This window comes from Pantherophis guttatus, chromosome 15, assembly GCF_059756535.1.
Source record: "Pantherophis guttatus breed Tessera chromosome 15, ASM5975653v1, whole genome shotgun sequence".
In the NCBI taxonomy this organism is placed as follows: Eukaryota; Metazoa; Chordata; class Lepidosauria; order Squamata; family Colubridae; genus Pantherophis; species Pantherophis guttatus.
This window is the reverse complement of record NC_142077.1, coordinates 662,066-687,338: the sequence shown is the minus strand read 5'-3', so window position 1 is coordinate 687,338 and position 25,273 is coordinate 662,066. Positions and strand designations below refer to the sequence as shown.

The following is a 25,273-nucleotide window of genomic DNA, read 5'->3' as shown; positions in this document are numbered from 1 at the left end:
TTTCGCCCTCCCCAGACTCCTAGAGAGGCCCTGGAGCCAGGTGAGAAAGAAAAACGGGCCTAACGGGCCATTGCGTGCCAGGAGCAGGGGAGAGGGGGGTCATGCACATATGTGTGGGGCGCGTAGAATTATGGGTGTGGACACGCATGCGTGTGACCCCCCCTACCGCCCCTTCTGGCACGCAATGGCAAAAAGGTTAGCCATCCCTGGCAAAGGGAGGTTGGGCTAGAAGATCTCTGAGGTCCCTTCCAACTGCAGAATTCTCTCAATGGTTTCCGAGGATGAAAATCTTCTGCTCTCTGGCAATCATCTGCGAGGGGTCCTGGGGGTCCCGAGGGACTGAATGTGTGAAGCAGGTGCACATTTCAGGGAGCACAAGGAGGCCTTGTTTCCACCAGACGCGGTTTGAGCGTCGGAGAGGCAGAGGGAGGGGAGGGGGGGAGGCCGGCCTTCGATCCGATGAAAACGCGGACTGTCTGTCCGCCCTGGGACAAGGCGGCCAGTGTTTGGGGGAGATCCTTCAAGAGGAAGGGCCCCGTTCCAAGCAGGGGTGCGGCAGTACAGACACACACACACTATCGTGGCTCTAGGGAGAGGAGGATGAGCAGGAATGTGCCTCTCAGGCCCTCTGGGCTTAAAAATGGAGGTCGCGGTGTGGTTTGTGGGTCTTTGTGCCAAGGGAGGCCGGAGATGGCTTGTAGGCATCGGAAACAGATGGTCAGTTTGGAATAAAACTGTCGTTTGAAACTTTCAGGCAGTATTTCCTGACCTTAGTCGCTTTCGGAGGGGTGGACTTCAACTCCCAGAATTCCCCAGCTCTGCAGTGGGGTGATGACCTCTCTGCAAGCTCAGAGAACCCATAATCCTTCTCCTTCCCCTTTTTCTCCTCCTCCTCCTCCTCTCTGCAAACCTCCTTGCCTTCTGATGATGTAACCTAGTTTGGTAATGCAACATCTGCAAGAAAACAGCCATCAAGGACTCCATAGCCCTCCTCCTCCTCCTCCTCCTCCTCCTCCTCCTCTCTGCAAATCCCACTCTCTTCTAGCACTGATGATGTCACCTAGTTGGGTCATAAAACGTCTTCAAGAAAACAGCCACATTCGGAGACCCCCGAGCAGCCCACAGACTTATGAATATTAAACAAAACTGAAGGAAATTGAACTTCTCCTCCTATGACGCTTCCAGCATAAAGTTCAAGAAAGCGTCCAATTAAAAAAAAAATCTTTTTACGGCATTCGCTTCCTCTTATCCCAAGAAGCATCTTCAATATCCATTAAGGCCCAGAGCCACTGATTAATCAGTACGAAGTTAGCCAACTCTTTAATTCAATTGCCCATCCTTATTATCTGCTTTTTTTTTTTTTAACCCTCTTTAATTGTCTTTTTTAAAACGTACATTTGCAATGGTCTAAAACACATTTCGATGCTGTCCGTAATTCGGTTTTTAGAGGCTGCTAACCCGTCTGGACCGAACTGTGGGAATCCGAGCTGTTTTAATTGAATATCCTGCCATTTAGACAAACGGAGGATCTCTGGCAATAAGCAGAAGATTGAAAAACTTAATTAGCAATAAGCTGATCTTCTCCAGGCTTCGCCCTTCTTTTAACCCGCAAATTCCAATAAAAAGGAAAAAAAAAAATACAATTACTTGCATTTTTCACAATGAGATTATTCCAGAATATATATATATATTCCCAGTGAATGGAGCTCTAAATAATGCTTTCATCCTGACATTTTCCAAATATGCTGGAAATTTGGGAGAATTTGAACCTCAAGGGATCACTATTACATGATACAGCAACTCTATACAGGTTGCCTTGATGGAGCCTGAAATTCCGTTACTAAGCGAGACATTTGCCACTAGAGGTAGTCCTCGACTTACAACAGTTCATTTACTGACTGGAGTTACAACGCCCCTGAAAAAAAGAGACTCAGGATCGTTTCTCAGACTTACGACCATCGCAGCCATCCCCGTGGTCACATGATCCAAATTCAGATGCTTGGCCACTGACTCACATTTATGACGGTCGTACTGTCCCGGGGTCATGTGACCTCCTTTTGTGACCTTCCAACGAGCAATGTCAAAGGGGAAGCCGGATTCACTTAACAATGGTGTTGCTAACTGAACAACTGCTGGGATTCACTGAACAACGGTGGCAGGAAAGGTCGTAAAATGGGGCAAAACTCACATTACACGTGTCTCGCTTAGCAAGGGGACATTTTGGGGCTCCCTTGGGGTCGTAAGTCGAGGACTTCCTGTATTTTGCAGATTGTGTTTTTGTCACGGGGAATGTTGCGGTGGGGAGTGGGTTGGGGTTGCCAGAAAAGCCACAGCCTTGTGTGGGTGCTCCAGAGGGAACTGGTTGCCGAGAAAACTCAGACAAATTCCTGATTTCCACAGAGGACGAGAAGAGCCGCTCGCCCACTGCTGCCACCCCCCCCCCGCTCTGCCACTAGGATGCCACTTTTAAACCACGGGAGATGAAACTGAAGCGGCTCTGTTTTTTATTTTTTATTTTTTTTATTTTTTTTATTTTTACGACCTCTGCAATCAAGAAAATACAGCAAGTGGGAGCCTTACAGGGACCCTGGAACAGAGCATTCGTCCTAGAAGTACAGGGGAGGTTAGGGAAAGGGAAGGAGGGAGGGAGGGAGAGAAGGAAGGGAGAGAGATATATAAAGGAACAGAGGAAAAGGAAGGAAGGGAGGGAGGAAATGAAGGGAGGAAGGGAGAGAGAGAGAGAAAGGAACAGAGAGAAAGGAAGGAAGGAAGAGAGAGAGAAAGAGAAAGGAAGGTAATGAAGGGAGGGAGGGAGAAGGGAGATAAAGGGAAAAGAAGGAAAGAAGGGAGGGAGGGAGAGAGAGAAGGAAGGAAATGAAGGGAGGGAGGGAGAGAGATAAAGGAACAGATGGAAAGCAAGGAAGGAAGAGAGAGAGAAAGAAGGAAGGAAGGCAATGAAGGGGGAGGAGGGAGATAAAGGAACAGAGGGAAAGGAAGGAAGGAGATAAAGGGAAAAGAAGGAAAGAAAGGAGGGAGGGAGAGAGAGACAAGGAAGGAAGTGAAGTGAGGGAGGAAGGAAGGAAGGAAGGGAGAGATAAAGGAAAAAAGGGAAAGGAAGGAAGAGAGAGAGAGAGAGAGAGAGAGAGAAGGAAGGAAGGAAATGAAGGGAGGGAGGAAGATAAAGGGAAAAGAGGGGAAAGGAGGGAGGGAGGGAGGGAGGCTGTGACTCACTTAACAACCATCTCACTTGGAAATTCTGGTTCCTAATTGTGGGGAAGACAGTTTCAGGACCACGGACAGATCCGAACATGTGCTGATTACTCCTTGTTCAGCAACTACAGTTGGGACGGTGCATTTGGTCGCTAAGTGAAACTCTGACTGCTCTTGCGATCATACTACAACATTGCAGACCTGCGAAGGTCCCACAGGGAGCCTAATCCTGTATCTTTACCCCTAGACCATTCACACAAACAAACTGGGTTTGCCTGTAAAAAATGCATTTTTCTCCCATTGCAAAAAGAGCCAAGTGAAGAATGCAAACAGGCTGTGGAAAAGCAGAATTTAATTTTCCAAATTCCTGCCAGCATCATGTCTACAGAAAAAAAAAAAAAAACATCATGCAAATATTGCCACATGCTAAAATCGTGGCTTGTTTAACCTAAGATTTATTGACCGAATCCCAATTGGCTGAAGGGAGGGCATATTTGATATCAAAAGCGAGCAAGCTGCATTATGGCTGCATTTGCAAACTGTAGCTGCTTTTTGTGTAGCCCTCACACGGTGTGTAAATGAAGCACAAAGATTCCAAACAAACCCACAGCTTGGGTGTACACAACCCTTTGAGCTGCAAACAATACGCTTGACAAGCCACAATAGTCTGTTACTACAACAACACAACAGCGGAAGGAAGGAAGGAAGGAAGGAAGGAAGGAAGGAAGGAAGGAAGGAAGGAAGGAAGGAAGGAAGGAAGGAAGGACTGCACGATGCTGTTACTTTAACCCAGAGTTTCTCAAACTTGGCAACTTGAAGATGGATGGACTTCAATTCCCAGAATTCCCCAGTCTTGGAGCATTGAAGATTTTTTTTCAATCTTTAATGCAAACACAAAGTCACAGAGAGCTGCCATATCCTGATTGCAAAAAAAAAATAAAAAATAATCTAACTAATATAGATTTCGTCACTAGATGTCGTCAAAGACCAGGCAGGCAAGGAAGTTGAGCTCCAGACTGCCTCTAGTGGCTGGTCCAGTTATTGAGGCCAAACCAGATCAGGTTATTTACGAGCAAAGCTTTTGAGTTCCTAATTTATGGAGCCATAAAGTCATACCTGAAGGCAAGTTCTCTTCAAGCCCCTTGCCAAATGTTGTATATTTCTTTTTAAGTGAAGTGCTTGGCTGCTCTCAGCAGCAGCCAATTGGAGACAAGTGAGGGCCAAGATCTATAATGGCTTTCCTTTTAGTGTGTGTGTGTGGGGGGGGGGGGTAGTCCTTGACTCATGACAATTGAGCCCAAAATTTTGTTACTAAGCAAGACATCTATTAAATTCCTTCCTTCTTTCCTTCCCTCCCACTCTCCCTCCCTCCCTCCCTCCTTCCCTCCCTCCTTTCCTTCCTTCTCCCACACTCTCTCACCCTGCCTCCCGCCTTTCCTTCCTTCCATCCATCCCCCCTCCCTCCCTCTTCCTTTTTTTCTGTCTTCTTCCTTCAGTTTCCTTCTCTCTTTCTCCTTTCTCCTCCCTCCCTTCCTTCTCCCACACTCTCTCTCTCTTTTCCTTCCTTCCTTCCTTCCTTCCTTCCTTCCTTCCTTCCTTCCTTCTCTCTCTTTTTCCTTCCTTCTTCCTCCTCCCACCCTCCTCACTAGGGGGGCAACTGGGGACAGGGAGCCAGATCGCATGTTGTGGGAAGGGGGCCAACATTTAACAGAAGGTTTTTTGGACCAAACCCTGTGATTTACCTCCAGATCTTCCCCTTTGGAAATAACTTTGAGGGTTTTTAAGTGCGTCGCAGGGTCCTTTCCTCCGACTCATTCAACATCCTCCCTCCGATGCGTCCCAGGTCCCATTTGAGACCCCCCCCTTCGCAACCACCACCACCCATGAGACTCCCTCAAGGAAGCCCCTCCCTCTCAAAAGCCCAGAAAATATCCCTGGCACCCCAAAGAGTATCCATATCCCCCCTCAATCTCCAAACTCCCTTTTAGGGGCAGCAAAGGAAGCCCTCAGCAACAGGTCCAGCAGCCCTCTGTACGTGCTCAGAGTCTGCTCTCAACCAGCCGAAGACAGCGAAGGAGATTCTCATGCAGAAAAGCTATTTTTGAAAGCGAGATTTTGCAAAAATGAAATGCAGACTTTGGGATGGGGTGCATTTGCAGGGAACCTGAAAGCCAGCTGGTGCAGCCGAGGGCAAAGCAGGGGCTGCCTTGAACAGCTTGGCAAAGGCCTTGGTCGGTTGGCACCGCTTCGCCACACACCGCTGTGTCCCCACAAGCCAGACGATGCGATCCAGGCAAGGAGACGCCGTAAAACTGCAGCTAACTGCGGCTGCAGTCCCAGAGTTATGGCCGCCTGCAGACCGGCGCGAAAAGAAATCCTCGCCTTCCAAGCCCCGAGGGTTGGGGTGGGGGCATGCTGGCAAAGGGATTGGAGGTGCAATTTTGCAGGGCACAGGGGGAGTCCTCCACGTACGACTGCGACTGAGCCCAAAATATCCGTTGCTAAGTGAGACAGTTGTGAAGTGAGCTTTGCCCCATTTCACCACCTTTCTTGCCATTGTTGTTAAGTGAAGCACTGCAGCTGTTAAATTAGTCACACGGTTGTTAAGTGAATCTGCCTTCCTTGTTGACTTTGCTGGTTGGAAGGTTGTAAAAGGGGATTGTGTGACCCCTGCAACGGTCATAAGTATGAACCAGTTGCCAAATCTGAACTAGTTGACCGACCTCCCTCCCTCCCTCCCTCCCTCCCTCCCTTCTTTCCTCCCTCCCTCCCTCCTTCCCTTTCTTCCTTCCTTCCTCCCTCCCTCCCTCTGCTTCATTTTCTTCTTCTTTCCTCCCTCGTTCCCTTCCTTTTATTCCTTCCTTAATTCTTCTCCTTTTTTCTTTCATTCCTTCTTTTTCTCCTCCTCCTCCTCCTTCTCCTCCTAGGTTTCGCATCTTACACACCTCTTTAGGCATTTTATCATTCCATCCATTTTGCGCCTCCAGACCGTGAGTTCAATCCTTCCTAAGGACCAAAGTGTGAAATATAAACGCAGGCCGAGATGCACAGATCTCACAATTGAATGAATAAAATACATAAATAAATAAATTCCATCTCAGGGGGCTGATCCTCCCCCCCTCCCCTCCCCAGTAATAACGCAAGACATCCACACCAAAAGCATCGACCTTGGCTTGAATGCACCCATCCTGACAAACCATGGTTTGTTTAACTACCACCTAAGGCAGAACGGGTGTCCTGTCTTCTCATTCGGTTCCAATGACTGACTGACACACACAGAGATACCTTAGAAATACACACACAAACAGTCCCCCAGGGAGGGACCCCCGTAGATGGGCAAGGAGCAGTCAAGCCATCTCTGAGCGGAGATGAGACAGACAGATCACCACAGAAAGAGCCTTTTCTCTTCCCTAAGGCTAAAATCGGGGGGGGGGGGGTGGAAATCAGATGGCCAAACTTTTAAAGTTCCTTTAAAACCCTTCCTTTCAGGTAATTGACAACTACAACAGAGCCTGCCTAGACCCTAAAATATTTATACAGCGAGTCCTCGACTTACAACAGTTCATTTAGTGATCATTCAAAGTTACAGATTGTTTTTCACACTTACGACCGTTGCAGCCTCCCCGTGTCAAAATTGGCAACTGACTCGTATTTATGACGATTGCAGCGTCCCCAGGGGGGTCACGTGATCCCCTTTTGCGACCTCCTGACCGGTAAAGTCAATGGGGAGGCCGGATTCACTTAACAACCATTTTATTCACTTAACAACAGCGGTGATTCGCTTAACAACTGTGGCAAGAAAGGTCGTAAAATGGGCCGAAATTCACTTAATGACTGTCTCGCTTAAGGAACAGAAATTTTGGGCTCCGTTGTAAGTCGTAAGTCGAGAACCTGTATAGCAACGCGAAGAACATCTGCAGAGGGGTTTCAAAAAAGAAGAAAAAGAACATATAATAACGTCCTTTTAAAAAACAAAAGTGGAAAAAGGAAACTAAAATTAGAAGAAAAAAATCCCGAATCTCGTAAAATCATTCATAAAATCCAAAGGTTTCAAAGCAGAATTCAGATTCCAGAAATTAAAACTTGGTTCATGCCGGGACCCTGGCTTTGAAAATCAACCCCGTTTAGTTCTTAGGTTCATTTTCTGTGCCTGGATTTCTGCAGTTCCTTTCAAACCAGGGAGGGACCAGGCCGTCCGAAAAAAATGAACAATCTTCACATCTGTATTGTGAGCCTGACGAGAATATAATGGCTGGTTGTGTTTTCCCAACGTCCTTTCGCTGCACCGAAGGAGCGGAAGGCAGTTGTCATGGTGCTGAACACAAGCCAACATAGGCACCTGGAAACGCCTTGCCTGAATCAAACCAAGGTCAGGCCGTCGCTAGCCTCCTGCCTGCAAAGCGACTCCAGCGGGAACTTGCAAGCCAGCTTTGCAAAAACCCTAGAAACCACGATCCCGTTGCAAACAGACACAAACCAACAAAGGAGATTTCCAGTTTGAATCTCAGCCTTTTTGCAAAAAAAAAAAAAAATTCAGAGAGGTTCGGCTTCTCTTCGGTTGTACTAAACCATAGTTTGTTTCTGAATCACGGATGGGTTAAATCGCCCATGTGGTGTTAAATCCCACTTGGGCATCCATCAAAGCGCAGCCAAAAGTCATTTTTCCAAACCCCTTTTCCTGCGTCTTGGCATCGCCTCCAGCTGGCCTGAGCTTTTCCCAAGCACAATTTTGCTAGTGTAAAACACACTGCTTAACACGCTGCTGGGATAAAGGGAGGCTTTTGGAGAAGTTCAAAGATTTGCCACCGAGGTCAAGGACTCGCCACCGACTTCTCTGCTTCTATCCATTCAACCCAAAGCCCATTAAACATAAGACAGATGTGATTTATATATATATATTCATCCAGTCCTTTCCTTAACTCCCCTTTCCTGTTTAAAACTCTGTCCCGGTTGGCTAAGGGTTACTTCCCAGTTCATTTCTTGAGTGATTTTCCTCAAGATCAGTGCCACGGATTAATAAATCACCCACCGTGTCCACAGATATGATCCCAATCAACCGCCTCGTGGCTGATCAGCTGTTTATTCATCACCAGAATTGCTCGGCGGTTTCACGCTTTGCAGGAATCACATGCGCCGAAAATGCTTCCTTGACTATACAAGGGCTGAGTCCCTGTCCCCGTTTTTTAAAAAATTAGGTTAAAATTGTAGCTTGGAGCAGGGAAGGAGTCTCTCTCACTGGGCACAGATGGAGAGGGAAGAAGCTGATTTTATATATATATATAATGTCAGTCCTTGGCAAGGAGGGGGTTAAATGCCAGACCTGATTAAGATTTTCTTCTTAGAAATAATAAATCCTGGGTGGGTGGGAGAAAAGGGAGGGGGGGAGCCTGCCTATCCTTCCTGGAAACAGCAGGTTGGAGCCAGACTGGAACAAGTCAGCATTCTCACACACACACCCCAAAAAAATCCCCCCAAAAACAAGCTTTGTGAATCCTGCAGGAGATTTTTCAAGCCTTGTAAAAATCGGGGATATTTGATGAGGGCTGGCAGGGGCCAGGGCTTTTCTGGTGTTTGCCATTCCGAAAGAACAACACAACGGACCCACAACCAGGCACAGAGAGGCTGGCAGGACAGCATCTGAAGAGGGCGATATGGTATTTTTTCCCCCTGTGTCGAGTTCGGGGCAAATATGGAGAAGGCACCCATTTCTTCAACCCAAGCCTCACATAAATAGAATTAAATGGACGAGACTGGGTGAAACTAGCAAGCAAGACCGACCTTAATCACACAAATCCCAAAACCCCACAAACACCTCAATTTATGCCCCCCCCCCACTCACCCCTTTAAGAAAAGAAGAGGCTGTTCACATTTGGGGCTCCACACACACACACACACACAAAACAACCACCAGCCAGAAAGACCTCGTTCTTTGCACGAAGAAAAGATGCAGGTTATGTTATTATCATTATTATTATTAGATTATCTATTACCTATCGGTATTAGATTATCTTCTTCGGAAGCTGCCAGGATAAGTGCCGATTTGACCTTCCTCCCACGCGCTGCTCCACACACACACACACCCCAATTTGGAGAGTCACAAAGGAGGTAGGAATAGAATTCATATTCGGAGCCAAGGATGGAGGGATGAAATATATACATAGAATGGCAGGGGTGGAAGGGACCTTGGAGGTCATCTAGCCCAACCCCTCTTCCTGAGTTGGAGACTTTACACCATGGTGGACAAACGGTTGCCCGGTCTCTTCCGGAAAACCTCCACCGGAGTCAGCTTTTGGGAGGCAACGCCGATGTCCACGTCTAAGAAAGACGGGCGGCATCGCTCCACGCCAACCCCAGCGTCGGAAGTAGACCTGGGTCTCAACTGAGCCCCGTTGGATCGTCTGAACGGAGCCCTCCTCCTGGTGAGATCTCCAAGGGGTCCTGGACACGCTCCTTCTCGCCCACCCGCGAAGTCTGCTGCATTCCCACCCGAGAGAGAAAGTGCGGGGGGGGGAAGAGAACAATGCCCGCAACGCTCCCTTACACACGGCTGCCCCGGGAACACGGGGGCAGGTTCACCTTCACACGTACCCGGGTTGGCTCGCGCGCCCCGCGGGGCAAGAAGGAATTTTTTTTTCCGCCAAGCCAACTTCTCGCGGGTCTGGCCGGGGTCCAACTCCTCCGCCCCCCCCCCCAAAAAAAAGAGGTCGTGCAAATGGGCGGCGCGGTGCCCAGTTTCTACCCCAGTCCCTGGGCACATGTGCCTGTGTGTGCATGGCAGGCTGTTGCATAAACAGCCGAGCAACTTAAGGCTCGCCTTGCACGCGTCTGGCTGCACGTCGGAGGCGGCCGCCAATGGAGGGTAAGTCCTTGGCAGCGGCTGGGGTGACACGCGTGACGCTCGGCTGCACACCAGCCCGGGCGCTGCCCGGAGGGGGCTCGGCGGCTCGGAGGACGGGGGGGGAGGGGGGCTTCGCAGCCGGCCCCACGCAACCGCCCGGGTTCCCGGGTGGCAGCCCCCGGGGGCGAGCGCCAGCGCCCCCACCCTCGCCGCGTGGAGCCAGCTGTTCCAGCTGCTGCGCCATCGCCGGCCAAGTGGGGCGGGGGGTCCCCCCGCTGCGAGCCCCCTTCCCCGCCCGCCGCAAACAGCCGCCGCTTTCCCTGGTCCTGAAAGTGACAGTGAAAGTCGCCACCCGCGGAGGGAGGAACACGGCCGCCCCCCCCCCACGCCGCGCCCCCCTCCCGGGGAAGTTGGAAGAGAAGGTCGCCCCCTCCTCTAATCCCGTCGCCGCCCTCCGCCAGCCTCCCACCCGCGCGCCCCCCCCCCCAGCCCCACGCGCGGAGCAGCCCCCTTACCTGGTCGCCGAAACCCACTGCATCCACATTGTCACGCCTGCGGTGGCAGAAATGGGGAGGAGGGAGGGGGGGTCAAATCTTCCCAGCCATGCGGGGAGAGTTGGGGGGGGGTCGCCGCTGCAGCCGGCCGGCGGAGAAAGAGCGAGAGGGCGACCCCCGCCTCCCCCCAAAGCCGCCGCCGCGAAGTTGTCCGGGCAGGCGGAGGGGTCAGCGGGGGCGCCGGCCCCGGCCCGAGTGGGGGGCGCGAGCCGCCCCCCGGCAGCCGCCCAGGGTCATGGAAGGGGGGCGGCGGGCGGTGGGCGAGGGGTCAGCCTGGCCGGGGGACGCCTGAGGTCAGCCGGGCCGCCTCCTCCTCCTCCGCAGAGCATCCAGGCGGCGCCCGCTGCCCGGTCCCGCTGCCCGGTGCCCGCCGCCGCTTCCCTCCGCTCGCTCGCTGGCTCGGCAGCTGCGCCGCTGCAGCCCCGCCGGTGGCTCTGGCTGGCTCCGACGCTGCCGACGCCGCGTGGCCCAGCCCCGCCTGACGTCACCCCCAGGAGCTGGGGGGGGCATGAACCCCCTTATCTTCCTCCCCCCCCCCATGCCCGTGGGGCGGAGGGAAGACGCGGGGCCGGCGGGATAGCCTGAAGAAGGGGGCACTCCGGGGCCCATCGGTCTCAGCAAGGGGGCCAACGGATGACCAGGACAGCTGTGAAGAAGGGGGACTCCAGGCTCCATCTGCCACAGCCAGGCGGCCAGGATGCTAGGGGAATAGTTGAAAGTGGAAACTCCAAACTCCATCGGTCCCACCGGGCGGGGGGGGGGGACGTCAAGTGACCAGCAGGACTCTGGCGGAAGAGACTGGACTCCAGGACCCATCCAGGTGGCCACCAGAACACGAGGGAGGGGGTACCCTGAAAAAGGTGGACTGCAGATCCCATCTGCCCCGGCCAAGTGGCCAGGTGACCACCAGGATGCTGGGGGATACCCTGAAGGAGGGGGAGGGGGAGAGATTTCAAGGGAGGAGGGGGCAGAGGAAAGAAGGAGTTGATTTCAGACTCACCTGAAGCTTTGGAACAGCCTGTTTGCTGGGCTAAACCAGGGTTTATTTAAACTATGGTTTGCCGATCAAGCCATGGTTATTGGGCACAGCTGCCTACATCTGGCGCTAACTGGCAGGTGACATTGAATTAATGCTAAATATGTTTAATGCAGCTAATGCCCCCGCTGGGGTCTTCCCAGGTCACAAGGATTAATTCTGCGCTTTGTGTCCACTAAAACTGACCATCCGGTGGGTGCTTGGAGGGCCGGGGGGGGGTGATGGGTGGGAGAGTCCTCTGAAAGTACTGCCAGGTCAACACGAGGGAGGGAGGGAGGGAGGGAGGGAGGGAGGGAGGAAGGAAGGAAGGAAGGAAGGAAGGAAGGAAGGAAGGAAGGAAGGAAGGAAGGAAGGAAGGAAGGAAGATGGCTGGGGAATTCTGGGAGGACTCTTAAAGTTGTCAAATTTGACAAACTCTGCCCTAAAGTTTCTCTCCCTTCACTTTCCTGTCCAGTATAATTGCAACTCAAAAGTTTCCAAGATTTTGAGGGTTGCCATCTTGGTTAGTCCCAGGGAAAAAAAAAAAAAACCCACATAATTTTGCAATGGTTGTTGCTGCCTTTCTTTTCTTTTTTTTCTTTTCCAAATGCAGGCGCAGTAAGCAAAGGCGGCTTTGATCCTTCTTGGAAGAAAACCTTCCGCAGACCGACCGAGAGGGAGAAAAAGAGAGTTCTGAGCCCACAGATAAAGCCAGTTCAAAAGTTAAAAGGGAGCCTGCAAATTAACGGCAAGGCCGTGTTCAACTCCAGGCCTCCAAAAGGGCCCTTTCAGACGGGGAAAGTATTGAAGAATAGAAAGAAAAACTGCTTTCATTTTGGAGGGTGAGTTTATATCCGCATCACCTCAAAAATAAAACCCCTGGCCTCTCAAAGCACGGCATAAATAATATAGAATGCAATAAATATGTCAACTCAGTTTATTTTATATATCAGAAGTTTTATTGCAATTTTTGGTGTTCCTGGGCATTTTAGAGATATATATTTCCCAGCCCTTTCGGGGAAAGTCCAGGACTTTTCATGTCCTTCTTCAATTCCTCCTCCATCTTTAGCCATTTCCCTTGGTCTTTCTTTCTTTCTTTCTTTCTTTCTTTCTTTCTTTCTTTCTTTCTTTCTTTCTTTCTTTCTTTCTTTCTTTCTTTCTTTCTCCTTCCTTCCTTCCTTTCCTTCCTTCCTTCCTTTCCTTCCTTCCTTCCTTTCCTTCCTTCCTCCCTCCTTTTCTCCTCCCTCCCTCTCTCCCTCCCTCTTCTCCTTCCTTCCTTCCTTTCCTTCTTCCTTCGATCTCACTATATCTTTCTTTCCCTCCCTCCCTCCCTCTCTTCTTCTGTCCCTCCCTCCACCTCTTTCTTTCTTTCTTTCTTCCTTCCTTCCTTCCTTCCTTCCTTCCTCCCTCCTTCCTTTCTTTGTTCTTCTGTCCCTCCCTCCACCTCTTTCTTTCTTTCTTTCTTTCTTTCTTTCTTTCTTTCTTTCTTTCTTTCTTTCTTTCTTTCTATCTATCTATTTTTCTTTCTTTCTCTTTCTCTCTCTCTCTCCCTTCCTTTCCTTCCTTCCTCCCTCCTTTTTTCCTTCCTTCCTCCCTCCCTCCTTTTTCTCCTCCCTCCCTCTCTCCCTCCCTCTTCTCCTTCCTTCCTTCCTTTCCTCCTTCCTTCCTTTCCTTCCTTCCTCCCTCCTTTTCTCCTCCCTCCCTCTCTCCCTCCCTCTTCTCCTTCCTTCCTTCCTTTCCTCCTTCCTTCGATCTCACTATATCTTTCTTTCCCTCCCTCCCTCCCTCTCTTCTTCTGTCCCTCCCTCCACCTCTTTCTTTCTTTCTTTCTTTCTTTCTTTCTTTCTTTCTTTCTTTCTTTCTTTCTTTCTATCTACCTATTTTTCTTTCTTTCTCTTTCTCTCTCTCTCTCCCTTCCTTTCCTTCCTTCCTCCCTCCTTTTCTCCTTCCTTCCTCCCTCCCTCCTTTTTCTCCTCCCTCCCTCTCTCTCTCCCTCCCTCCCTCCCTCTTCTCCTTCCTTCCTTCCTTCCTCTCCTTCCTGGCAAATTCTGGGAGTCGATCCCCCTTCAAGTGACCAAGTTGGACAAACCATGGCTTAGACCAACAAACCGCTATCTGCAGCTATCCTCCATCTCTAGAGATATACATTTAGAGAGGGGGAAAATTCATCCCTTTTATGTGAGTTCACAAAAGCCTCTCCCTTCCGATCCCAGAAGCCCCTTTGAGGTCCAGCAGGCCCTATGGGGTCCCATTGCTGGGGTTACTTTAGGGTTGCACAAACTGAGTTTGCCACTAAAACGAAGTCGCCGCCCGAATGCCCAACGGCGGCCCTTTTAGCGATGCCCCCTTTTGCTTCGTTCCTCGACTTCCTGCCGATCCAGAGATGCCGAAGTGTCGGAAGTGATGGCAAAATGACTAACCTCACACCTCCTAGGAACGGTGCTAAATATTTAAATATTGGCTTACCTCACCTGTTCCTATGAATCAGCTTCCCTCTTTCCTCTCCTGGATTGCAACTCCTGGCTAGGAATTGCGGGGGGGGGGCTCCCGTGGCATCACCCCGATTCTCCCGGACCCCCCTCAGCGAAAGAGATGGCTTGCACAGGCCAGGATGAGCCTCAAGCCACCATTTGCACCAAGACTTTAAACCAGGTTTAAGGAAGAGGGAAAACGCCTTCAGAAAAATCCAGACAGGACCAATGTTTACACCCTAGGAAATACAGAGAATTACAGATCATTTCAAAGGGAAGAAATGCCCATTTTCTCTCTCAATGTCGGCACCGTTTTCTGTTTAGGGAAGTCCTTGACTTACGACCGTTCGTTTAGCAGCTGCTTAGCGTGATAGACAAAGAGATTTATGACCACTTCTTGCAGCTACGATGAGTCCTCGGAATAGAGGTTTGCGAAGAAGAATACGGGTCGTCCTCTACTTACAACCATTTGTTTAGTGACCGTTTCGAGGTTACAACACCACTGACAAACCAGGGCCGTTTTTCACACTTATGACCATTGCAGCATCCTTGCAATCACGGGATCAAAATTCAGGCGCTTGGCAACTGACTTGTATTTATGACAGTCGCAGTATCCCGGAGGGGGATCGTGTGATCCCATTTTGCGACCTTCCGAGAAGCCAGATTCGCTTAACAGCCATGTTCCTAACTTAACCACTTGTGCAAAGCCGTAAAATGGGACAAAAATTCACTTAATCACCTCGCTTAGCCACAGATATTTGGGGTCCATTGTGGCCATAAGTCGAGGACTACCTGTATCCAAAAAAGGCTAAAGTGGAAGGATTTTTTTCTCTCTTTCTTTCTATATTCATCATCTGTCTCTCTCTCTCTCTCTCCTCTGTCTGCCTCTCTCTTTCTCTCTCTGTTCTTTCTCGTAGCCTCTGAGCATGTGCAAAGTACTTCTTGGTAACATAATCTTTCCAACTCTAGGTCAACTCAGGACAAAATTCGGATATCCTCTCTGTCTCAAAGACCCAAAACATCCGGTTGGAAAGTTGGTAAGCCCGCCTGGCGTTATTTATAATTTCTAAGAGCGAAGTTTTCCCCAGAAATGGGAACAATTGTCCCTCTTTCTTCCTGCCCTCAATGGGTCCCCCTCTTCCGGTCCATGGGGTTGTGACCCCCCCTCCCCCAGAAACCTTTTGTCCTGCCACCGCCCGCCCCCCTCCCCATCTCCCTACCCCCACCCCCCGGCCGAACGTGGGTGCTCGGGGAAGGCTGCCAATCCTGCTTTCACAACCCTTCCAGACGGAAGTCTCTCCAAATTTCTTTTTTTCCCCCGTGGGCGGCAGGGAAGGATGCTCTCCTGGCGACGGTTACTAAGGAACTGCTGAGGATGGCGCTGCCGTTATAAGGGGGGGGGGGGCACCAGGGTGGCCGGTCCCCTCGGGAGTAAGTTTTAGAGCAGGGAAGCAGAAGAGTTTCAAAAAAAATGTCTGGTCTCGGAGAAAGTTTGCACCTTCTCTACCTCCCCGATCTTTAGATCGCCTCCCAGTACTGAAATCGAGCCTCCCTGGACAAGAGCAGTCTACCTCCAAATGGAGGCGAATCCCTTCTTTGGGCCGTGTCAATTTCGGCATCGTTACGTTCAGGCGTTCACCATAAAGTCACCTCTCAGGGGGAGGAGATTTCGTAAGTACAGCTAGTCCTCGAGTGACCAATCGTTTGTTTAGTGACGGTTCGAAGTGACCATGGCACCGGGCAGCCTATTTGACCCGGGATGGAATAAGGAGGTCTCCTGCTTGAGCAGGGGGTTGGGCTAGAAGACCTCTGAGGTCCCTTCCAAACCTGTTATTCTGAATTATTATTATTATTATTATTTTAGAATTAGCACTCTGGACATAGCCGTATGTCATCCATTTCAAGAAGAGGGATTCTGGAAAGGTTCTCAATGGCGGGAGCCACCACCGTTGTGTTTTTTTCCCAAACAGCTGCAAATTGTAGCGTGTGCTTTTCTCCACTTCGTTTGACGCTAATCCCACGACAAGTTTAATTAGAGTGGAAGGAAGGAAGCAGGTTCACTCTTCCGAAATATCCGTTCTTGCTTCTGCGCGACTCGCTCTGACAACCATGAACTGATGGGAAGGTGCAACGGTCAGAAAAAATGGGATTTCTACAATCGTCGAAGGCCAGGTCTGGAAGGGGCCTCGGAGGTCTTCTAGTCCAACCCCCTGCTCAAGCACGAGACCTTAGGCCATTCCAGACAAATGGCTGGCCACTCCAGTCTCTTCTTGAAGAGCTCCAGTGATGGAGCAACCACAACTTCTTGAAGGAAGCTCTTCCTTCCTTCCTTCCTTCCTTCCTTCCTTCCTTCCTTCCTTCCTTCCTTCCTTCCTTCCTTCCTTCTGTCCATCCATCCATTTGTCTGTCATGTATCTTATCTATCTATCTATCTAACTATCTATCTATCTATCTATCTATCTATCATCTATCTATCTATCTATCTATCTATCTATCTATCTATCTATCTCAGAATCATGGAATGCTAGGGCTGGAAGGGGCCTTGGAGGTCTTCTAGTCCAACCCCCAGCTTTAGGTAGGAGACCGTCTATTGTTCTGGAAAAATGGTTGTCCAATACAACTCCTCGATCTCATTCTCTTAATCCAGAATAACAGAGTTGGGAGGGGAATTTGTAGGTCTTCTCATCCAACCTCCTGCTTGAGATCAAAGCGCTGTCCAGTCTTTTGTTGAAAGCCTCCAGTGATGGAGCACCTCCAACTTCTGGTGGCCAGCTGTCCCACTGATTAATTGTTCTCATTATCAAGAAATCCCTCCTTAATTCCAGGTTGCTTCTCTCCTTGATGAGTTTCCATCTGTTGCTTCTTGTCCTGCCCTCAGGGGCTTTGGAGAATAGGTGGTCCTCCCTCTTCTTCAAATACTGGAAGATGCTACCGTGTCATGATTTCCTATCCTATCGTGGTGGAATGAGGTCTCCTGCTTGAGCAGGGGGTTGGACTAGAAGACCTCCGAGGTCCCATCCAGCTCTGAGATTCTGCCCCATCCCTGCCTTGAGGGCCATGGAGAAAGTTGGAGGAGCTCTTCGGCCTCCGTGAGTGAGATCGGAAAGGAGGGCTGGACAGGAGGGACCCATTTGAATTCCACACCACATCAGCATTCCGACGTTTGATTTGCACAGCGCATTTAAACACTTTTAAAGTCTGCTGGCCTAGTTGTGGTGCAAGGCCAGCCTGCTCCTTTCGGACTCCATTCTGGACAAATTGTCCGCTGCATTCTGCATCTTAGTTAGTCCTCAACTTACAAGTGTTCGTTTAGAGACCGTTTGAAGTTACAATGGTGGAAAAAAGGGGGGCTTAGGACCGTTTCCTGTGCTTACGACCAGGATCAAAACCCAGGATGTTGATTAGAGGCAGTCCTCGACTTACAACCACAAAATTTACTAAGTGCTAAGTGAGACGTTTGTGAAGGGAGCTTTGCCCCATTTTATGACTTTTCTTGCCCCAGTCGTTAAGCGAATCGCTGCTGTTGTTAAGTTAGTCATACGGTCGTTAAGTGGAATCCGGCTTCCCCCTTGATTCGGCTGGTCAAAAGGCCACCAAAAGAGGATCATGTGACCCCCCCCACCCCACCCCAGTGACACCACGACCGTCATAAATACGAGTCGGTGGTCAAGCATCCGAATATAAACCATGCAACAGTGTCCGGTTGCAAGGACACCGCAACCGTCATAAGTACATGCCAGTTGCCAGGCTCCCGAATTTTGATCACGTGACCTGCGACGGTCGTAAGTGTGAAAAACAACCTTTATCCGTTGCCGTTGCAACATCGGTCACTAAACGAACGGTTGTATGTTAAGGACTACCTGGGCAGAGAAGGTGGGAAATCCAGGCCGTAAAAATTCCAAGAAAGTTTGCTTTCCTTTATTCCGGATAATACCTCGAATTCTCTCCTCCATTCGTTCTTCCGCAGCCTCTCCGTTTTTGACTCCGTTGTCCTCGTTGTGTGTTTTTTTACGCACAACTAGTGTCTGATCACAACTGTCGCCTCGTCTCCCTGTGCAAGAGAGAGAGAGAGAGATCGCTTACAGCCGGACGCCTCGCTATCAGCCAGGGATCTGCAGGTGGGAAGGAGGAAATACGAGGACAGTTTAACCTCCTGCGAAAGGCTGCATTGATCCAGCCGGCTATCTCATCTCCAAAGAGGCTCTTGAGTTGGTGTCCGTCAAGTGTCAAAGTCGGATCTTAAAAGGAGGGTGGGAAAGGGGACTCAAATCCAGCCTGTCAAAAAGGAGAGGTCCCCCTCGGCCTATTTGTTTTGTTTGAATGCTTTTCTTTCTTTCTTTCTTTCTTTCTTTCTTTCTTTCTTTCTTTCTTTCTTTCTTTCTTTCTTTCTTTCTTTCTTTCTTTCTTCTCTTCTCTTCTCTTCTCTTCTCTTCTCTTCTCTTCTCTTCTCTTCTCTTCTTCCCCCCTCTTGAATGATTTTTAAATAGGCTTTTTCTGTTTTCAAGAAGTAAAGCCTAGAGCCGAAAAAATGCCAATATCGACCAGAACTCTCCTTCTCCAAGGGCTAAACTTGTCCTTTCCGGACGAGAAAGAAACGGAAAGGAAAATCAAAGAATGAAGGAACATTCCCGTCTTTATGGGGCCAAAAAAGGCCTTTGGGTGCTTCCGCTGAGCAGTCGGAGGGGAACAAAATCAAACAATGCACAGAGGTTCATTCATAAATGAAGGCTGGAAATTTTCTGGATTTAGAACATAGAATCGTAGAGCTGGGAGGGAGCTCAGAGGTCATCTAGACCGACTCCCTGTGCTCAAACAGGAGACCTTATACCGTTTTGGACAAGCCTCCTATGAATTCAAACCTTTTCCTCCTGGCATTAAATCTGGTTAATGAAATCCCCTGTGAATCTTCCTTGCTCGGACATGCCAGAGATAGACAGGGTCTCCTGCTCGAGCAGGGGGATGGACTAGATGACCTCCAAGGTCCCTTCCAACCCTGTTATTCTATGTTTGGTGTTCTAACTGGCTTCATGGGACCCCCTAAGTGAGGGATAGAGGAGCATGATGGGGCCCGGGAGATTTGATTCCTAATTTTCCATCAGGAATGGTCTAGGCCGGGCCTCTTGGTTGGGTAGGGGGTTGGTCTGGATGACCTCTGTTCCATCACAAGATTCCATATTGATGGAAAAACCTGCCAGACCAACTTTCAAACTCCACATTAGCTGGGATAATTAATGGTTAATTCTAATTAGCCATTTATCCCTTCTTTCCACTCGTTAGGTCAGATGGAAATTACAGGAAGGAACATTTTAATTCTAAATTGCACGTGCTAATTCCTTCCTACGCCCATTCGTTTGAACTCATTCGAACCCCCATCGGAACTGTAATTCTGATTCACGCCCAGCTAGATCCCATGACTTGCTTAACAACCCCCATTGACATTCTGCTCCCAGTTGCGGTCATAACTCAAGGACTTTTCTTTCTTTCTTTCTTTCTTTCTTTCTTTCTTTCTTTCTTTCTTTCTTTCTTTCTTTCTTTTTTCTTTCTTTCTTTCTTTCTTTGCTTATGGCAAAAACACGTCTGGGTTCAGCTTGAAAATAAAGGGAATTTTGCTTGTCGGAAGCCGGGTATGGAAGGGGAAATTAAAGCTGGCAGGAATAGCCGATGCTCCAGAAGACAGGCTGAAAATACAGAAGGATCTCGACAGACTTGAACCCTGGGCCCTGCCTAACAAAAGGAGATTCGATGGTGAAGGAAATAAGGTTCTACATTTAGGCAAGAAAAAACAAATGCACAGGTATAGTATAGGTGGTTACCTGGCTCAGTAGCAGTAGCTGGGAGCGGGATCTTGGAATCCTAGTGGAAGATCCCTTAAATATGAGCCGGCCGTGTGCAGAAGAGGGAGCCAAGCTATTCTCCAAAGCACCCGAAGGCAGGACAAGAAGCAACGGATGGAAACTAATGAAGGAGAGAAGCAACCTGGAACTAAGGAGAAATTTCCTGACAGTGAGAACAATTCATCAGTGGAATGGTTTCTCTCCAGAAGTTATGGGTGCTCCATCACTGGAGGTTTTTAAGAAGAGCTTGGGCAGCCATTTCTGCTTGAGCAGGGGGTTGGACTAGAGGACCTCCGAGCTCCCTTCCAACTCTGCTATTCTCTTCTCTTATTTCAGCTTTTTAGAGGAAAGCAAGGGAACCGATGTTGGCTTGCGATGTGCTTCCTGCTTGCTGCAGAGAATGGGCCCAGTGGGGGGGGGGAGGGCGATGTGGGGAGGGGGGAAGGTGGCAACCTTAATTTAGCATCACAAATCTGGCTGCACACAAAGGAATTCAAATCGAGACTTTTCAAAGCTAAGCACTTTGGGCTCGGTTGCTTAGCAGCCGCAAGGACAGATGTGTGGATCTGTCTAAAGTTAGTTCGGGCGAGCGAGCACGCTGGTGTTTCGCTCCTTAATCAGAGGCCGTGATTTAAAAACAACACCAACACACACACAGAGAGAGAGAGAGAGAGAGAGACACACACACACACGGCTGTTGTCAAGCTTCCGCAAGGGGCTTGTTAGCCAGCTGCAAATTTTGCAGTCATAGAAAGTCACTGGAGGGTTTTGAACCCAGTGCCCTGTTTCTCAGTCAAAATTACATCTGGGGGACTGGAGAAAGGAGGGGGTTTGTGTTGGTGCAGGTGTGGGAGTGTGTTTTACGACTTTTCTTGCCATGTTGTTAAGTCTTTCCCTTCTCTTCCCTTTCCCTTTCCCTTTCCCTTTCCCTTTCTTTTTCCTCCTTTCCTTTCCTTTCCTTCCTTTCCTTCTTTCCTTTCCTTTCCTTTCCTTTCCTTGCTTTCCCTTCCCTTTCCCTTTCTTTTTCCTCCTTTCCTTTCCTTTCCTTTCCTTTCCTTTCCTTTCCTTTCCTTTCCTTTCCTTTCCTTTCCTTTCCTTTCCCTTTCTTTTTCCTCCTTCCCTTCCCTTCCCTTCCCTTCCTTCTCTTTTCTTTCTCCTCCTTTCCTTCCCTTCCCTTCCCTTCCCCTCCTTCTCCTTTCTTTCCATTTTCCTCTCTAACCCATCAAGATGGTTTTCAATTTCCTTTCCGACTTCTCCCACGCCGGCTGGCTCCCTCTCCCGATTCCGTATGATCGGTGTGTCTCTCCAAAGTCTTTGTCGGCCTCTTCATCTGACTCCATCAAAATGCGAGCGATTGTCATTCCCGAGAGCGGAGGAAGGACAGGAAGACGCCGGCTCACCAACACCTGACCGGAATACTTCTTTCTCCAGCAGGCAGAGAAAACGGTGCCAGGTCTCTTGATCGCTCGGGGAGTGTTTTCTTCCTTCTTTCTCGGCCGTGTTTTGACTGGGACTCTTCTCACCCCCTGCACAGATTGCAAAGTGACACGATGGCTTACAGTCCACACCAAGGTTGAAGATAAAACACCTCTCTTTGCAGAAACACCAGGCAGGGCAAGGGAGACTTCAGCTGGGATTAGAACACAGGACATGGAAGGACAGGGGTGGAAGGGGTCCTGAAGATCTGCTAGTCCAACCCCGTGCCCGATCAGGACACCCTGTTGCATTCTGCATAACATGGTTGTCCAATTTCTTCTTCAAAACCTCCACAACTCCTGGAGGGGAGCCCTTCCACTGGTTAATTGATCTGGGATTACAGAATAACAGAGTTGAAGGACCTTGGAGGTCTTCCAGTCCAACCTCTTGCTCAAGACAGGAGATTTTATACCATCCCAGTCAAAAGGTTGTCTAGTCTCTTCTTGAAGACCTCCAGAGATGGGGCACCTACAACTTCTGGAGGGGAGCCCTTCCACTGGTTAATTCTTCTCACTGTCAGCAACTTTCTTCTTAGTCCCAGGTTGCTTCTCTCCTTGATGAGTCTCCATCCGTTGCTTCTTGTCCTGCCTTCTGGTGCTTTGGAGAATAGCTTGAGCCCCTCTTCTTTGGGGCAGCCCCTCAAATACTGGAAGACTATCGTGTCACCCCTAGTCCTTCTCTTCCTTAGACTAGACATTCCTAGTTCCCATTTGATGGTTTCGTCTCCAGATCTTCTATCATCTTTCTCAGAATAACAGAGTTGGAAAAGGGCCTTGGAGGTCGTCTACTCCAACCCTCTGCTCAAGCAAGAGACCTCAGACCACCCCAGTCAAAATGTTGTCCAGTCTCTTCTTGAAGACCTCCAGATAACAGATTAACAGAGTCGGAAGGGACCTTACAGGTCATCTAGTCCAACCCCCCGCTCAAGCAGGAGACCCTACACCATTTCTGACAAATGGCAGTCCAATCTTTTCTTGAAAGTCTCAAGTGATGAAGCTCCCACAACCTCCGAAGGCAACTTCTGTTCCACGGGTTGATGGTTCTCACTGTCAGAAAGTTCCTCCTCATTTCTAGGTTGAATCTCTCCTTGGTCAGTTTCCATCCATTGTTCCTTGTCCGGCCTTCGGGTGCTTTGGAAAATAGCTTGACCCCCTTCCTCCTCTCCGTGGCAGCCCCTCAAGTATTGGAAGAGGGTTATCATGTCTCCGCTGGTCCTTCTCTTCACTCATCACTCCAGTGATGGAGCTCCCACAAGCTCTGGAGGCCAGTCGCCCTGCTTCCTTCTCACAGAGGCCCATGGAGGATGAGGCAGGATTCACATCCGTGTTCCTAATTTAACAACTGCAACAATTTCCTTCAGAACCATGGCCAGAAAGGTCCCCAAACGGGGAGGAAACTCGCTTAACAACTGTCTCGCTTAGCAAACGGACATGTTTGGGTTCCATTGTGGTCGTAAGTCCAGGACTGGCTGCAGAAGGAGAGGCCCACCCAGATCTCATGCAGAGAAAAACAATATATAATGTTAACACGACACGTCTGAGATTTAATGGCTGGTCTTGAAATAAAGCCAGTTGGGTGTCTGGGGAAATGGGTGACCTTCTGCTTAGCAAGACGGGCGATTCATAAGCCCTCCGAGATGGATGGATGGGGGGCTGGCAGGCCAGAAGACAAAGTGTGGCTGCCAGGACTGTGTTTGTGTTATTTTAACACAAGTGCAGGGCCCTCCAAGTCCACGGGGACAGCCTAAGAAACAGCTGGAGTCTGATATGGAAAAATCCGTTGAGTGTCCACGGATCCAGCGGCTGAGATCCAGGCAAATGCAACAGGAAAGGCATGGAGGTGGACCTTGGGGTCAGGTTCCAAGGTCAGGTGGTTCTCCAACTGTCTTTGCTATGAATAACCACAAGCTTAGAAAGACAGAATTGTAGAATCCTAGGGTTGGGAGGGACCTTGGAGGTCTTCTAGTCCAACCTCTTGTTCAAGCAGGAGACCTTATACCATTCTGGTCAAAGTCTCTTCTTGAAGACCTCCAGTGATGGACCTACCACAGCTTCTGGAGGGGAGCAGTTCCACTGATTAATTGATCTGGGATCATAGAATAACAGAGTTGGAAGGGTCCTCAGAGGTCTTCTAGTCCAGCCCCCTGTTCAAGCAGGAGACCGTATGTCATTCTGGTCCAATGGTTGTCCAGTCTCTTCTTAAAAACCTCCACTGTTGAAGCACCCACAACTTCTGGTGGCCAGCTGTTCCACTGGTTCCTTGTTCTCACTGTCGGGAAATTTCTCCTTAGTTCCAGGTCATCCTTTACTTCTTGTCCCCCTTGTGGTCGTAAGTCGAGGACTGCATGTAAATCTTTACCAAGTCGCCTTTAATGGTAAGCTTATCTTCCCCTGTCAGTTAGGTAAGGTTGAGGACAATTTGCTAAGAATTAGCAGACAAATCCTGGTTTATGTATTTGCACGGAGACACCGCTGCCTATTAAATTTCCTTTTCAGTCACCTGGTTATCACTTTTATTGTGAGTAACCTATTTGTATGCAATCATCTTTTATCATTTTCATTTTTATTCTCGGTTCAGCTTCCACCGGATCGTATTTTATCCTATTTTATTGCTCTGGGAATAGCAGCCTCTGCTATATTTTAATCCATCACCATGCTGGGTATTAATATCAATACGAGTCGTAACTTGTTCTTGTAGTTTCTCAAAGACTTTGCTCTTCCAGAGCTTGTACGATAAACGTACAACGTTTTAGTTACCCTTGCTCGGAGCTTGTATAAACTGATTATTGGGTCGTAGACTCCGCGTTTAAAATGTGACGCTCGGCTGAGCTTTGGATCAAAATAGGATAAAATTGGGATTTGAAGATTGGCCCCTGGCCTCCAACTCAGAAATGAGCTTCCTTGGCCAGACTTAAAGCAAAAAAAAGTGGGGGGGATTTTAATTGGGGATTCCCCCCCCCACACCTTATCTAGAGATGCCACAACCATACCTTGCTCTTTCTCCATGCTATAATGCTATAATCCTCATTCGTGATGACACTTTTTGCTGTCGGACAAATGCAGAAGAACTAAGGAGAAGAAGTCCTAGAAAGGGTGCAGAGAAGAGCAACGAAGATGATTAGGAGACCGAAGGCTAAAACATACAAAGAACAGTTGCAGGAATTGGGTAAGAGAAGGACTAGCGGGGACATGATAGCATCTTCCAGTATTTGAGGGGCTGCCCCAAAGAAGAGGGGGGGGTGTCCCCCTATTCTCCAAAGCTCCTGAGGGCAGGACAAGAAGCAACGGATGGAAACTCATCAAGGAGAGAAGCAACGTGGAATTGAAGAGAAATTTCTTAACAGTGAGGACAATTAAGCAGTGGAACAGCTTGCCACCAGAAGTTGTGGGTGCTCCATCATCACTGGAGACTTTTAAGAAGAAACTGGACAACCATTGGACTAGGATAGTAGAGGGGCTCCTGCTCAATCAGGGGGCTGGACTAGAAGACCTCCAAAGTCCCTTCCAACTCTGTCATTCCGTTTTCTGAGATCCATACTCATCATTTGCGAAATGATATCTCCAAGGGTCACTTCACATTTGCATCCAGCCTCTGCTGGCCAGATTTGAATTCTGGAGTAAAAAATCAAAATTAAATAAAACTGAACCAAGGATGGAGGGGGGCAATGGGGGGGACAGTTCTAATTTTAGGATGCCCAATTTGGCCCAAAATAGCATCTCTCCAACCGGGGCTAAATTTGAAGGCTGCCCAGATATGCTGAGGCAGCTTTTCAACGTCTCTGGGCGAGGGAGGGAGGGAGGGAGGGGAGAAGAAAAAGGGGGAAGGTGTCAGAGCCAAGAGAAATGAGAGATAGAGAGACTTTGCCAGAGGACACG

At 49.3% G+C, this 25,273-nt stretch overlaps 1 protein-coding gene across 1 annotated transcript in view; it reads right to left on the bottom strand.

Annotated features, from left to right (window-relative positions):
- AJAP1 (adherens junctions associated protein 1) overlaps nt 1-11,005 on the bottom strand; it is a 51,563-nt gene extending 40,558 nt beyond the window's left edge. Inside the window, exon 1 of the mRNA XM_060694332.2 lies at nt 10,564-11,005. Coding sequence (XP_060550315.2) covers nt 10,564-10,592 — 29 coding nt within the window. The 5' untranslated portion in view covers nt 10,593-11,005. The remainder of the gene's footprint in view (nt 1-10,563) is intronic.
- Between the last annotated feature and the right edge of the window lie 14,268 nt (nt 11,006-25,273).